The sequence below is a fragment of the Apis cerana genome, linkage group LG1, assembly GCF_029169275.1.
Source record: "Apis cerana isolate GH-2021 linkage group LG1, AcerK_1.0, whole genome shotgun sequence".
Lineage (NCBI taxonomy): Eukaryota > Metazoa > Arthropoda > Insecta > Hymenoptera > Apidae > Apis > Apis cerana.
Window position 1 is genome coordinate 4113093 of NC_083852.1, and position 14102 is coordinate 4127194.

The 14102-nt window shown below is 21.9% G+C and overlaps 4 protein-coding genes across 4 annotated transcripts; 2 read left to right on the plus strand and 2 right to left on the minus strand.

Moving 5' to 3' along the window:
* Positions 1 to 25: 25 nt before the first annotated feature.
* LOC107994694 (ribosome biogenesis protein BOP1 homolog) lies at positions 26 to 4156 on the plus strand. Its single transcript, XM_062077750.1, has 8 exons — positions 26 to 504; positions 871 to 1782; positions 1930 to 2608; positions 2699 to 2908; positions 3073 to 3350; positions 3419 to 3518; positions 3586 to 3781; positions 3847 to 4156. Exons 1-8 carry the CDS (start codon positions 394 to 396, stop codon positions 3998 to 4000), a joined length of 2640 nt encoding a protein of 879 aa, XP_061933734.1. The 5' UTR covers positions 26 to 393; the 3' UTR covers positions 4001 to 4156.
* On the minus strand, positions 3992 to 7803 carry LOC107994700 (uncharacterized). Its single transcript, XM_017051713.3, has 3 exons — positions 7515 to 7803; positions 6797 to 7120; positions 3992 to 6608 (listed from the first exon to the last, which is right to left on the minus strand). The coding sequence occupies exons 1-3, from the start codon at positions 7601 to 7603 to the stop codon at positions 5147 to 5149; spliced, it is 1875 nt and encodes a 624-aa protein (XP_016907202.1). The 5' UTR covers positions 7604 to 7803; the 3' UTR covers positions 3992 to 5146.
* Positions 7804 to 8640: 837 nt separating this feature from the next.
* LOC107995008 (protein AATF) lies at positions 8641 to 11868 on the minus strand. The gene is given in 6 exon segments (XM_062082504.1): positions 8641 to 9802; positions 9913 to 10004; positions 10664 to 10853; positions 10937 to 11239; positions 11577 to 11630; positions 11738 to 11868. Coding segments are annotated over 4 exon segments (1656 nt in total). The 5' UTR covers positions 11149 to 11239; positions 11577 to 11630; positions 11738 to 11868.
* A 12-nt stretch (positions 11869 to 11880) lies between these two features.
* LOC107995007 (KIF-binding protein) lies at positions 11881 to 13950 on the plus strand. The gene has a single exon (XM_017052226.3). The coding sequence runs from the start codon at positions 11881 to 11883 to the stop codon at positions 13669 to 13671; it is 1791 nt and encodes a 596-aa protein (XP_016907715.1). The 3' UTR covers positions 13672 to 13950.
* Positions 13951 to 14102: the final 152 nt, after the last annotated feature.

Sequence of the window (14102 nt, forward strand, 5' to 3'; positions counted from 1 at the left end):
AGTATTAATTTGAGATATTTTTATATTTTTTTTTTTTTTTCGTTTCAATAAATAGTATAATTTTTTATTATATTTTCTATTAATTATTGAAGAAAATTTAAACTTAATAGAAAATAATCCAAATAAATTTAAAAAAATTAATTTAAATAATTCCTTAAAGTTTTTTATTAATTTAAATTCTTAAAAGTTAAAAAATTTCAATTTTATTATTTAATATTAAAAATAATATTAAAATAAATTAACAATACTAAAATAATATTTGCGTTTGTTTGAAAAAATATATTAAATTATAGTTTTATTATGTATTTTACTTATGGTTATGCAAATAAGTACATAAATTTGAAACTAATATCACGTGAATACATAACCTTTCTACTATTATACACGTGAAAAATGAAGAATAAACAGAAAATTTCAAAAAGGAAATTGAGTAACACAAAAATTAAAAATAATGTTACAGAAGAAGAAGAGAATTCAACAAAATCTATATTTAAAGAAGAATCGGTAATGTTTCTTTAATACTTCATTCTCATTTATAAAAGATATACAACTTTTTAAAATATATTTTTTAAGCTAATTTTTTAATAAAAATCATTTTAATACGAAATAAATTATAGAAATATTATCTTATTAAATATTTTTTCTTAAATATATAAATAATTTAAATATTTAAATATTAAATAAGTTTTATGAAATTTTATTTCATGACAACAATTTATATATAAGTTGAATTTAAAATAGTTATTATTATTATGATATAATAAAAAATTATTGATATTGATATATATTATTAAATCTAAATTTAAAAATATAAAAATTAATATAATAATATAAAAAATATAAAATAATTTAAATGGAAAAATTATTTAGGATTCAGGTGCTGAAGATTTATTGTCTGCTGAAATGAATAACAATGATGAAAGCACAGATGAAGAAATAGATGAAAATGAAGATATTCCTGAATCAGATACCGAAAAAGATCCAATTGTTTTTGAATCTAATGATGAAGAAGAATTAAGTTTTGAAACAGATTCAGATGATTTTGATTTGGATAAAGATTCAGATGATCTTAGTTTGGATAAAAATTATTCCGAAAATGATGAGGAAAATATTTCTCTCGATAAAAATACTAGTGAAGATAAAAATTTGAAAAACTTTTTAAAAAATAAAAATTTCAAATCTAAACAAAATAAATCTGAAGAGATAAAAAAAAATAGATCTTCTATATCTAATATCAATAACAAAAACAATGCATCTAATAAGATACAAATTAATAAACAAGACATATACTTTATAAATAAAATTAATAAATCAAATGTATCAACTATTTCTAAAGTTACACAGAATAATAAAATAAAAAATGATAATAATTTTAACTTAAATGATATAAAAAGATCTAAAGAAAAAGATTTAGAAAAAAATATTGAATCTAGCATAAGCAAAAAAATAAATAGTGATAAAATGATAAAAAATCAAATAGATGAATATGAATATGATAGTTCTGATGAAGAAGATATTCGCAATACAATTGGAAACATACCAATGAAATGGTACAATGACTATGATCATATTGGTTATAATTGGGATGGTAAAAAAATTATAAAACCTCAAAAAGGTGATCAGTTAGATAATTTTTTGAAAAGAATGGAAGATCCTGATTTTTGGAGAACAATTAAAGATCCTCAGACTGGACAAGATGTTAAATTAAGTGAAGCAGATATAGATTTAATTATAAGGATACAAAAACGAAAAATTCCTGATATAACTTTTGATGAATATTCTGTAAGTATTTTATTAATAAGATTAATTATAATTTTTATTGTTTAATATTTTATAATTTAATAATAATTAAATCATTATTAATTAAATAATTATCATTAATTGATCTCCTGTACTAATTCATTTTTTAATGTTATTACTTTATTATAGCCATGGATAGAATGGTTTACTTCAGAAATAATGAAAACACCATTACGTAAATTTCCAGAACATAAACGTTCATTCTTACCATCTAAACCAGAAGCTAAAAAAATATCAAAATTAGTTCATGCACTTAAAATGGGTTGGATAAAATCTACAGAAGAATTAAAAAAAGAAAAAGAACAGAAAAAAAACGATCCACAATTTTACATGTTGTGGCAATCAGATGACCAAGCTGAAGAAATGCGTAGAATTCATAAACACATTCCACCACCAAAAAGATATTTACCTGGACATGCAGAAAGTTATAATCCTCCTCCAGAATATCTATTTGATAAAAAAGAATTAAAAGAATGGAATAAATTACAAACAGCACCATGGAAACGAAAATTACATTTCATTCCACAGAAATTTAATTCACTTCGCGAAGTTCCTTCTTATCCAAAATATGTTAAAGAAAGATTTCAGAGATGTTTAGATTTGTATTTATGTCCTAGAGCATTGAAAATGAAGTTAACAATAGAACCTGAAGCTTTAGTACCTCAATTACCTAGTCCAAAGGATTTACAACCATTCCCTACAACAATGTCTATGGTATTTAAAGGTCACACAGATATGATAAGAAGTATTACTGCGGAACCAATGGGACAGTACATTGCTTCTGGTAGTGATGATATGAATTTAAAAAGTAAGTTTTTTTATATGAAATATTGTATATTATATACAACAATTTGTATATTATATTATATATTATATATAACAATTAATTGTTTGATAGTATGGGAAATAGCAACAGGCAGATGTGTAAAAACAATTCCATGTGGAGGAATTATTAGATCTACAGCATGGTCTCCAAATCAATCTCTATCACTTATAGCGGTAGCTGCAGATAAAAAGATTCTTTTGATAAATCCTGGTATAGGAGATCATTTAATTACTAGTAAAACAAATCAATTACTAGAAATAATACCACAAAGTGATGTTATAGGTATTTTAATATATTTTTTATATTATGTTATATATTTTATTATATATATTTTTAAATATATTGTATTATATTTGTATAATTTGAAAATGTAATATAACTATTTATAATATTATAATTTTATGAACATTACTAAAAAATAGTAATTAGAATAATTATACTTATAGTAAGTGAGAGAGTAAAAACTGCTGTTCAATGGGAACAAGCAGAAGGTAAACATTGGACTGATGGAATCAGAATAATTTTAAATCATTTTAAGATAGTGAAACAAGTAACTTGGCATGGTAAAGGTGATTATTTTGCTGCTGTTATGCCAGATGGTCAAAACAGATCTGTCTTAATAAATCAATTATCGAAACGAAGATCTCAATTACCATTCACTAGATCAAAAGGTTTAATACAATGTGTCTTATTTCATCCAATTAGGCCTTATTTGTTTGTAGCAGTAAGTAAAAAATACAAATTAAATATATAATTTTATAAATATAATTGTAATAAAAAAAAAAATTTTAGACTCAACGAAACGTACGAATATATGATTTAGTAAAACAAGAAATGATTAAAAAATTATTATCAAATTCACAATGGATATCATCAATGGCAATTCATCCAGGTAAATAAATCGAATATTATATGAATAAATATTATCATTATTTAATTATATTTATTTTTTTTTCTAGGAGGTGATAATATTTTAGTAGGCACTTATGATCGCAAAATGCTTTGGTTTGATCTTGATTTAAGTACAAAACCTTACCAAACATTACGTTTACATGGTACGGGCGTTCGAAGTGTTATCTTTCATAAGCGATATCCTCTTTTTGCATCTGGTTCTGATGATAGGAGTCTTATTGTTTCTCATGGAATGGTGTACAAGTAAGATTTATAATTATTTAATATAATTTTCATTATGTATTAATTATTTTCATAATACATTTTAGTGATTTACTGCAAAATGCATTGATTGTACCACTTAAGAGATTATGCAATCATGAATCTTATAATGATTTTGGTATTTTGGATGTCATGTTCCATCCTATTCAACCATGGGTATTTTCTGCAGGTGCAGATTCAACAATACGAATGTATACTTGAATTATATATATATTTATAATCACAGTTAACAATGTTTTTTCTTATGAATTTTTTAATGTAATTTTTAATGCAATCAAATTATGAAACTAAAATTATCATATTAATATCATAAAAATTTTGATGAACGATTTTTTATAAATAAATTTTTTCCTAATATTTTTATTTTGTGCGCAAGTTTAAAGTATAACTTTTGCAGTATAACTGTTTAAAGACTAAACATATAGGAACTTTCGTATTGCAATAAAAAATTATGCGATATAAATTAATATAATTACAATAAAAAATCATAAAAAATTATATAGAATAAATATTTCTTAATTAAAATAATAAAAGATTTATCTACTTTTATCATAATTTATAAGATTTTTAACATCTTAGCATTTAAATAAATTTTAGATTAAAAATTAAATAAATCTTTTAAATATATTTATATATTGTAAAAAATCTAAAATTATTTTTTACTTATATAAAAAAGAAAAAATTCAAAAAAATTGATTGTTTTCATTAACAGTAAAATTATTAATAAATAATTAAAAAGAGTTAAAGAAAAAACATATAATTAAATATTTTACTAAATTTTCATAAAAAAATAATGTTAACTATATAATATAAATATCAAAATGTAACTTGAAAACTTTGAAGTTTATTCGTATAAAACAAATAAATTTATTTAAAATTATATTTTATTTCTCAATGATAATAACAAGAAACAAGAAAAAAAAGATTTTAATATTTGATTCATAAAAATAATGATTCATAAAATATTTTTGGCTTAATCTTATAATATTCTTAGTCAATTATTTGTTATTAATTGTTTATCATGAAATTTTAATATTAAATGTAAATACAATCATTTATTGTAATTTATAGATAAATATTAAATTAAAAATACCAATTGTAATGCATAAAGTTTTAAATAAGCATTCCTCTAAAGTTTCATAACGAGGAAATTTTTAAAAAATATATGATATAGAAATAAAATATATTATAGATATATAAATTAAATTGTTCGTTCATTCATATATAATCAACAATTTTAAAAATATAATAGCAAATTAATGTTATATATATATAATATTATGTATATGCATATATATGAAGTGTATATATATATATACATACACACACACATACATGAGAAGTTTTTTAAGATGAGGGTGGTGAATGACCCAAGCATTGCCATTCAGGTTCTCCACATTCGCAAATACGACCAGCGTGTTTGACTTGGAAAACTGTTACTATGCCGTGATTGTCATCAAATCTACAAGTGATATGTAAATCGTGAATTAAGAAAGTATAAAATTGACTACCCCATCGTTGTCTTAAATATACAGATCTAGGATCTTCGCGCAATACATTTTCAATTGCAATCTTTTGATCGTTAATTTTAGTTCCTAAGATTTCATTTAATTGAATTAAAGCACGATCGTTAAATACTACACATAGAGGTGTTCGAGGTCTTGATATCCATTCTGGAATTCTTACTTCTGAAGAAGAATTAGCTCTTGATTCTCTATCTTCAGCATTTCTCAATTCAGAAGAAAATATTAAATGTGCATCTCCATTGTCTGGAAAACTATTATTTGATGTAGTTCTTATTACTTGATTCGGTAAATGTTGCGGAGTGAGAATTTGTGATTCTAATCCTTCTTCTCCATCAGGAGCTTCTCGTACCCCCATTCTTATGGGAGAATTGTCGATTCTTGAATTTAATGATCGTCTATGAATTAAATCTATATCTGTACCACAAATGGTATTTGGTCCATCAGCTCCATCTAAAAGTCTAGATCGAGAAGCATGTGTTTCTGTATAATTAGATTCTACATTTCTCGATTCATGTGCTGATTCAATATTAGTACGACCATTTATATTAATATTTTGTAATCCATTATTTATATCTAATAAACTTTCTGATTGTTCAACATTAGACGGAAGAATGTTGTGTCTAATTATATTCAAACTTGATCTTGTATCAGATAAAGTATCAGAAAATGTATGAGGAGTTCTATGTATACCAGTTACATCTACATTATGTCGTAATGTACTATTATTGTGCAAAGTGATATCATTTAATTCAGAAAAATGTCTTATATTGGTATAATTTTCGAAATTAGAATTTCTTTGAAACTCTTCAGCTTGTAATCTTAAAGCAATTTCTTCATCTCTAGAAATATCTGTTTCTTGACTTGTTTTATGAATAGTTTTTCTATAACAAGATTCTGAAAATAAATTTCTTGTGTCATCTCCAAGACTAACACTAGTTGTACCACATATTTGATTTCTGGCAGTTTCTTCTATGCAATCAAATGCATCATCTATATTGGATTCTTGTGATCTATTTCTTAATTTCTCAAAACATAATGGACTGTCATATTGTGGTATATAGGGTTTTATATCTAATACAGGTGATTGATCAACCATATCTACACCTTCAAAATATATTGTATGATTTTCTATACTTGTAATTTTTACTAAACTTAAACCAATTGGACATGGACGATGTGGAGAACGTGTAGAAAATACACCTGTTTTTGTACCATTTAATCTTGGTGGTGCAACTTTGGCACGAACATGTGTGGATTCATTTCTATGAAAGTAGAATAGGACCCTGTTGAAATAGAAATTATTCTATATTAAAAGAATAAATAAAATAAAATTTTTATATGCTATAGATTAATGATTCATAATAACTCATATAAAATTAAAAAAAATATATTTTTTGTTATATTTAATCAAGATTAATATAATAATAAGTCAAAAATAAATTATATTTAAAAATTTTTTTAATTATTTTACCACAAATGTGAAAAATCTTGTAATCCTTCAAGTGCATGATCAGGATTGGTAAATATTGAATTATATAATAATAGTTTTCCTGGTACTTTTCCACAGACTCCTGTTTGTCTGGGTGTAGCACGTTTACTAGGAAAACAAGTAGATATTACTCCAATTGGTTTTAATTTTATAGCATCATTATCTGTACTAGTGCTAGGTTTCACATCATTGGAACCTATAACTTTTGTTTCAGACATAGATGATCCATTTTTGTATGATTCCAAAAGACGTTTTATATCATCAACATCTTTTTCATGAATGTATCGAAGACTTTTTATTTGTTGTCTATTATTAAAATTAAAAAATCACATAATAAAATACATTAATATTTACAAAGATATATACGTATATATATATATATATATATATATCTAATATAATATATATCTAATATATATCTAATATAAAATATTATAATTTAAATATTAATATTTTTAATTATATCGTTTATTTCATTCATATGAAATGCAATAGATATTTCATGTGAATATTCTATGTGTAATATATATATATATACATATATGTATGTACGTATGTATATTCATTAAGATATTCTAATGTATGTAAAACAATATATTTAAATGAAACTTGTTGATATTTCGAATTATCTATATAATATTCAAAATATCCATTCTATATATGAATTTATAAAATAGCAGCAATCAAATATAAACAATACCTTAAATTGTTAATTTCTTTTCTAGCTATATTTAACTGACTAAGCAAATATTTATTACTAAAGTCCGAATTTTGACACGCAGAATCCATAACTATCAACTGCTCTTTTGAGCGTAATCACCGGTTAAATTAAGTAGAGTGAAACGAGAATCACCTGTACCATAGATCAAATATATGCAATAGTGAAACTACTGATTCTATAGAGTTTGAAATAATTAAGTAAGAAAAGAACGGATGTAGAGGCGATAGTATCGCTTAGATTTTCATTGTAACAAAATAATTTTGTTAAAAATTCTTAATTATTTTTTGTTTAAAAAATTATAGTAAAATATCGTATCTAAATATATAATATAAATATATATATTCAAAAGTTTTTATAAAAAATATAAAACAGTATATGAAATAAAAAAAATTATCAAACTTTATAGAAAATATTGATGACATGAAAAATTTTTTGTTTATATCATACATATAAATTATTAAATAGTAATTGAGGAATATCTTAGTATATTAAATTTAAAATAAATTCTAAAATTATATTTATGTATAAAATATAATACATATAATAAATAAAAATGAATTATGAATTTAGATTTTATATTATATAAATCTATTAACATTTTTATAACTTTTATATTTTTATATTTATACAATCTTTTTTTTTCTAAACGTTTTCTAAATTTTTTCTAAATTTCTAAATGTTATATTATAAAAAATAATATAATACAAAAAAATTTACTAATATATAATATATAAATATAATATAAATATTTACTAATATATTAAAATTATTTTATTTACAAAAATATAAATATACAAGAATAGGTTTGATACAATAAAAAAACAAACATTATTTAACATTTTAAATTTTATATTAGAATATTATATTACATATAAGAAGAATAAATATATAATATACAATAAAGTTGTATTATTACTATATAAATTATTTTATTGAAGATTTTAAAAATTTTAAATAATTTGTTATTTAAAATAAACAAATTTTTATTATTTATTTTATTAAATAATATTTTTTCATTTCATTATCAAATTGCTACAAACCTTACAAAATATTTTTTAATAAAATATACAAAATTAACACTTATTATGTATTAATTGTTTTAAATCTAGCATCCAACTTTTTCATTTGGTAATTTAATTTTACCAAATAAAGAATTATATAGTTCATTTTTTGCATGATCTGTCCATATATCATTTATTGTGATAGGAGCCATAAAGTTTATTAATTTATTATGTACATTATATCGTATTCTTCTACCTTTAGTAGCTCTTGTATCTATTTTTCTTTTCATTTTATGTCTCATATTTTGTAATTTTATCCATTGTTTACTAAGTTGTACTGGATCAGTAATATCAGATGATTTATATTCAATTAAATCTCTCAAAAGTTGATGATAAAAATCATCATCATCATAAATTTCAGAATCATATTCTTGAAGTTTTCTACCATCATTATCTTCTGTTAATTCTGATTTCCCAATAATTTTATATTCTGACCGTTTCAGTCGACTTCTATTACGCAATTTCTGTTTATCATTTAAAGCAAATTCAATTTGTTTTAATGTTGATTCACTTGTATTTTTATTTAATTTACCACTAGCTATCTTTGTCTTTTCATTCCACTTTTGAATAATAGAATTTCTGTAATTTATATAAGATTTATGATTATTATTTAACATTTTTTCATAGTTGTCAAGTTTTAATTTCTTTTTAAATATATTGTTATTAAAATTATTTGTATCTTCATCATCTGTGTTTTTTTCATTTTCATTTTCTACATCTGAAAGAATTTCTTCATTTATATTTTTATTTTCATCTTCTATATTTGAATTTCTATACTTTTTATCATCTTTATTTTCATTTTCATCTTCTGTATCTGAAGGAATTTCTTCATCCATTGAGTCCCTTATATTTGTTACTTTATCTTTGCTTTCCTCAGCTTTTCTCTTTGTATTGTATCTAGATGTAGATAAATGTTTTGTTTTAGGACATTGTTTTAAAAGAAAATTTTGCAATTGTAACATATTATTTAATAATGTTTTCAATTTATTTTTCACTTCATCAGCTATTTTCATATATTCTGTATTTGTTTTAAAGTTGTTGTAAATATCATATTGAGGCATTTGATTACTAGTAATTAAACACTTTTGTAATTTTATTCTAACTTCTAATAAATTTTCCCAAAGTAATAATTGATTTCTAACACAGTTACTTTTTTCTAATTCGGTTTCCATATTTATTTTTGATATTGTTTATATATTAGATTTAATTATTTTGATTTAGAATATGTACAAGCACGTGATATTCATACTATCTGTATCGCCATGAGACTATCTGTATGCATCTTTAAGGAATTAGGAATGACAACGATACATCGATATTTAGAAATTGATATATCGAAACTATCGATATTTTTAGTATCGATATTTATAAATTTATATATTTAATTCACCAATATTTGTTTGTTGGATTTTATTATTTCTTCTAAAATTTATTATTATAAGAATTTATTAAATACTCAATTTAGTGAACGATTTAAAAATTTTAACAAAACATCCCATTTAATATAATATTTCATCCAATATAAATATATTCAACTTGAAGTTAATTGTAAGCAACCAAATTCAGATACATTCATGTTGGATATTGCATGGAGCGAAATTGATATTTCAACATTAAATCAAATGCTTTGTTCAGTGATAAAAATTTTTTATTTTCTATTAAATTTCATCATTTTTGTTCGTACATTACATTTTATATTTTATTATTATGCTTGACTCATAATTATCAAACTACAATTTATACAGTAGTTGATTATTTATATTACATCTCATTTTTTTTATTCTTATATATACTTTCTAATCTATAGTTCGTCTTTATTCTTAAAAAACTATTTAACTAATTTAGTTAAGAAAATGAATATGTTAAATATATTTTTTTTAAAAATATTAATTATATAATAGGACTAAGTCATTTTTCAAGAATTTGATCTTATGTTTAATTTTATATTTTTATCAACTATCTTTTTCTTAAAAATTCTTACAGTTTTTAATGAATTTTTTTAGTATAATATTTTCTAAAGGAAATATTAATATATTATAATTATTCCTTATTTAAATTTTATTATTTATTATCATTATCTTCTTCATAATTACTATCATCATCTTCAATATTTTCTTCACTATTACTATCATTTGTTTCATCATCACTTTCTTCTTCTATGCTATCTATATTTTCATTTTTTGATATATTTTGTATATTGAAATTTTCATTATCCTTATTAAATATGTCTTTTCTTGAAACTTTTTTACCTTTATATCTAGAGTAGAAATTATAATATCATTTAATAATTTCATAACATAATAAATTATTCATTAATTTAAAATAAAATTTTAAATTTACCTTTTATCTATTTGATCCAAGAAATAAGCATTTTGTTTACGTATCTCTGAAATTTGAATATTATTATCTGAATTATCACTTTCATCATAATAATCAACTATCTTTGCTTTTGTTTCTTCAGCCTCATCATCAGAATCAAAATTTATTGGTGCTGGAGTAACCAAAGAATTTATTTTATCTGCTAAAGTTGTTCTTTTTTTTTTCAAAGACATTATTTTGATAAAAATTAATATAAATTAATTTAATTATAAATAATAAATTTTAATATGTATATTTTTCTTCATGGATAATCATAAATATAACCTATGCATAAAAATATTATTATGTAGTTTTTCATTAAAATATATTTACAATAAATTTATATTTTATATATAATAATTATTACTTAATAATATAATATATAATGCTTTATATTATCATAAAAGTTAGTTTATCTAATATTTTAATAATTGAACATATATATTTAATACTCAATATAACATAAACTATATAACATAAACAATAGGTCTAATATTCAATATATTTTTTTTATCCTATTTTTGAAAGCTCCCTTATTTTTATTTTACTCTGAATCGATAATATCGTATATAACATGAGATGACAATGTAGATTAATATAATATAATAATAATAACACATACCTACTACGTGGTGCGCTCAAATTGTATTGATGTATAGAGAGAGTATAACATTTCCTATAGTAAAAAAATTTTTAGTAAATTTATTATTATATCATAGTATTGAGCATGCTCAAATATGTTTGCATTTGGATTTCATAAAAAGGCTATGTTTTAATACGTACAATGTATGATAGTTGAAAATCATGATAATATCGTGAAATTTGTCACAATAACATTTAAAATAAAGAAATAATAAATAATATATACATAATATACATATACATATATATATATATATATATATAAAAATAAAAAACAAATCGAGATGGAATCTAACTCTGTACAGAGTACAATTATAAAAGTGCGAGCAAAATTTAAAGATGTTCGAAAATTGTTGGATGATGTTGACAAATCTACAATGGAAAGCAAACCTTATAAAATAAAATATCAAGCAATTGAAATGTTGAAATCAATGGAAGCAGATCTGATTAGTATTTCAGAGAATATGTCACAGGAGGAACAAAGAGAAAGAGTCATAATGCTTGCTATGATTCACTTAAATCGTGGTTTATTACATGCTGACACGGAAGAATTAAAAGCAAGTGAAGAACAATTTATGGAATGTATAAAATTATTGAAAAATAAAGAATTAGAACCAGAAGCCATTATATCAGTATTAAGTGCTTTAAATCAATTGGGTATTATATGGTCTCAATGGAATCAACCTATAAAAGCAAAAAATTTTTTAGATCAAGCAGAGAAAATTTATAACAATTTTATAAATATTAATAATCCCTGTAGAGATCCTATTAATATAGCTCAGAATTTTGGTATTGAACAAATTAAAGATGAACTAAGTCCTAAAGAGGTATTAGAAAAAGTTAATACCTTAACATTATATTATCTAGCTCAAGTATACAGTTCTTTGAAAGATCATTGTCAATCTGCAATATATTGTCATATGACTTTGCGGAAGCAATTAGGTCATAATGAAATTGTGCAAGATTTAGATTATATTGATTGGGCATTAAATGCAGCAACATTATCTCAATATTTTATGGAAAATAATAGTTTCTTTCAAGCAAGACATCATTTAGCAGCAGCATCTTACATATTACAAAAGTATAAAAACATATTAGAACAAAAATCCAAAAATAATGAGGAGAATGAAATACTTGCAGCTGAATGGGAAAATTTTAAACATAGAAGTGCAGATGTTGCTAGATGTTGGGCTAAATATGGAATTTTGCTTATGCTTTCATCAAAAGAAAGACTTATGCAGAAAAATGAAACAGGACAGGATAACAAACAATTAAATAAAAATTCAAAATCAAAAATAATTAATGATTTAAGATTCAGTATTTTAGAGAAAGAGATAAAGCCAATTACCAATCAGATAACTGATAAATATTTATTAGATTTTGATGATGCTAGATCAGTTTTCTTAAATACTCAAAAATGGTTAGAACAAGCTAAAACTTATTATACTTTAGAAAATCATGCATCTGATTATATATTAATTATACAAGATAATTCTCGAGCTTATAAATATTTGTCATTTTTTGAAGAACATGAAGATAGACAAGCAAAAATGCATAAAAGAAGAATAGATATTTTAGAAAATGTTATCACGGAATTAAATCCACAATATTATGAATCTGCCTGCAGACAAATTTGGATTGAATTAGGAGAAACATATTCCGATATTCTTGATATAAAACTTGATCGTTTACGATCGTCCGATGAAAAACCTTCACCACAAACATTAACAAAAATTAATCATTTAGCAAAAAATTCTATAAAAAATTTTCAAGCATTTCTTGATTCATTACATGTTCGTAATTCTAATTTCGAAATGCAAGAATTTTCTGATGATGTGATGCAACCAGCTTTATTTTCTTACTTTCATCTTGGTAGATTGTACAATAAGATAATTACTCCTGATAAAACGATTCAAATAAAAAATATGCAAAATAGTATCAATGCATATAAATTTGTAATTGATTATTGTGAAAAATATCCCAAAGCAGCTGAGGTAATGAAAGTTGAATTAAACTTGTGTAAAGAATTAGTAAATTTATCAATAATTAAATCAAATCATTATCAATCAAAGTAAATAATAAATATGATATAAGAAGGAATAATAAGGATTAAATAAAATTAATAATATTCAATGTTATTTAATGGAACTCTAAATTTAACATATTTTATATAAATTGTTTTGAAATAGTTTTCAAAAGCAAAATATTTTCATCTCCTATCTTTATAATTGTGACAAACTTCATTATCATTTTCGTAATTGTATTATAGTTATTTTATAATAATAGAATTATTATGATATATGAAATAAGATTATGTATTACTAACATTAATAAAATTAAATTATAAAAATATATCTCGTACGTATTTTATATTTCTTAAATATTATATTGTATTTTTTAAAAATAAATAAATTATAAATTTATTAAATTTACTATTATTAGAGTTTTTGTTAATTTTAACTTATTTTTCTTACAAATAGAGATGAAAGGTAATTAAATAATTAAT

Bases quoted from the DNA above. Each gene is read 5' to 3' on its own strand.
- LOC107994694 (XM_062077750.1), top strand. From the start codon at position 394: ATGAAGAATAAACAGAAAATTTCAAAAAGGAAATTGAGTAACACAAAA. The intron at 2,909-3,072 runs GTATTTTAATAT...TTATACTTATAG, and splicing joins ACCACAAAGTGATGTTATAG to TAAGTGAGAGAGTAAAAACT. The intron at 3,782-3,846 runs GTAAGATTTATA...AATACATTTTAG, and splicing joins TCTCATGGAATGGTGTACAA to TGATTTACTGCAAAATGCAT.
- LOC107995007 (XM_017052226.3), top strand. From the start codon at position 11,881: ATGGAATCTAACTCTGTACAGAGTACAATTATAAAAGTGCGAGCAAAA.
- LOC107994700 (XM_017051713.3), bottom strand. From the start codon at position 7,603: ATGGATTCTGCGTGTCAAAATTCGGACTTTAGTAATAAATATTTGCTT. The intron at 7,121-7,514 runs GTATTGTTTATA...TTTTAATAATAG, and splicing joins AAAGAAATTAACAATTTAAG to ACAACAAATAAAAAGTCTTC. The intron at 6,609-6,796 runs GTAAAATAATTA...CTATTTCAACAG, and splicing joins CAAGATTTTTCACATTTGTG to GGTCCTATTCTACTTTCATA.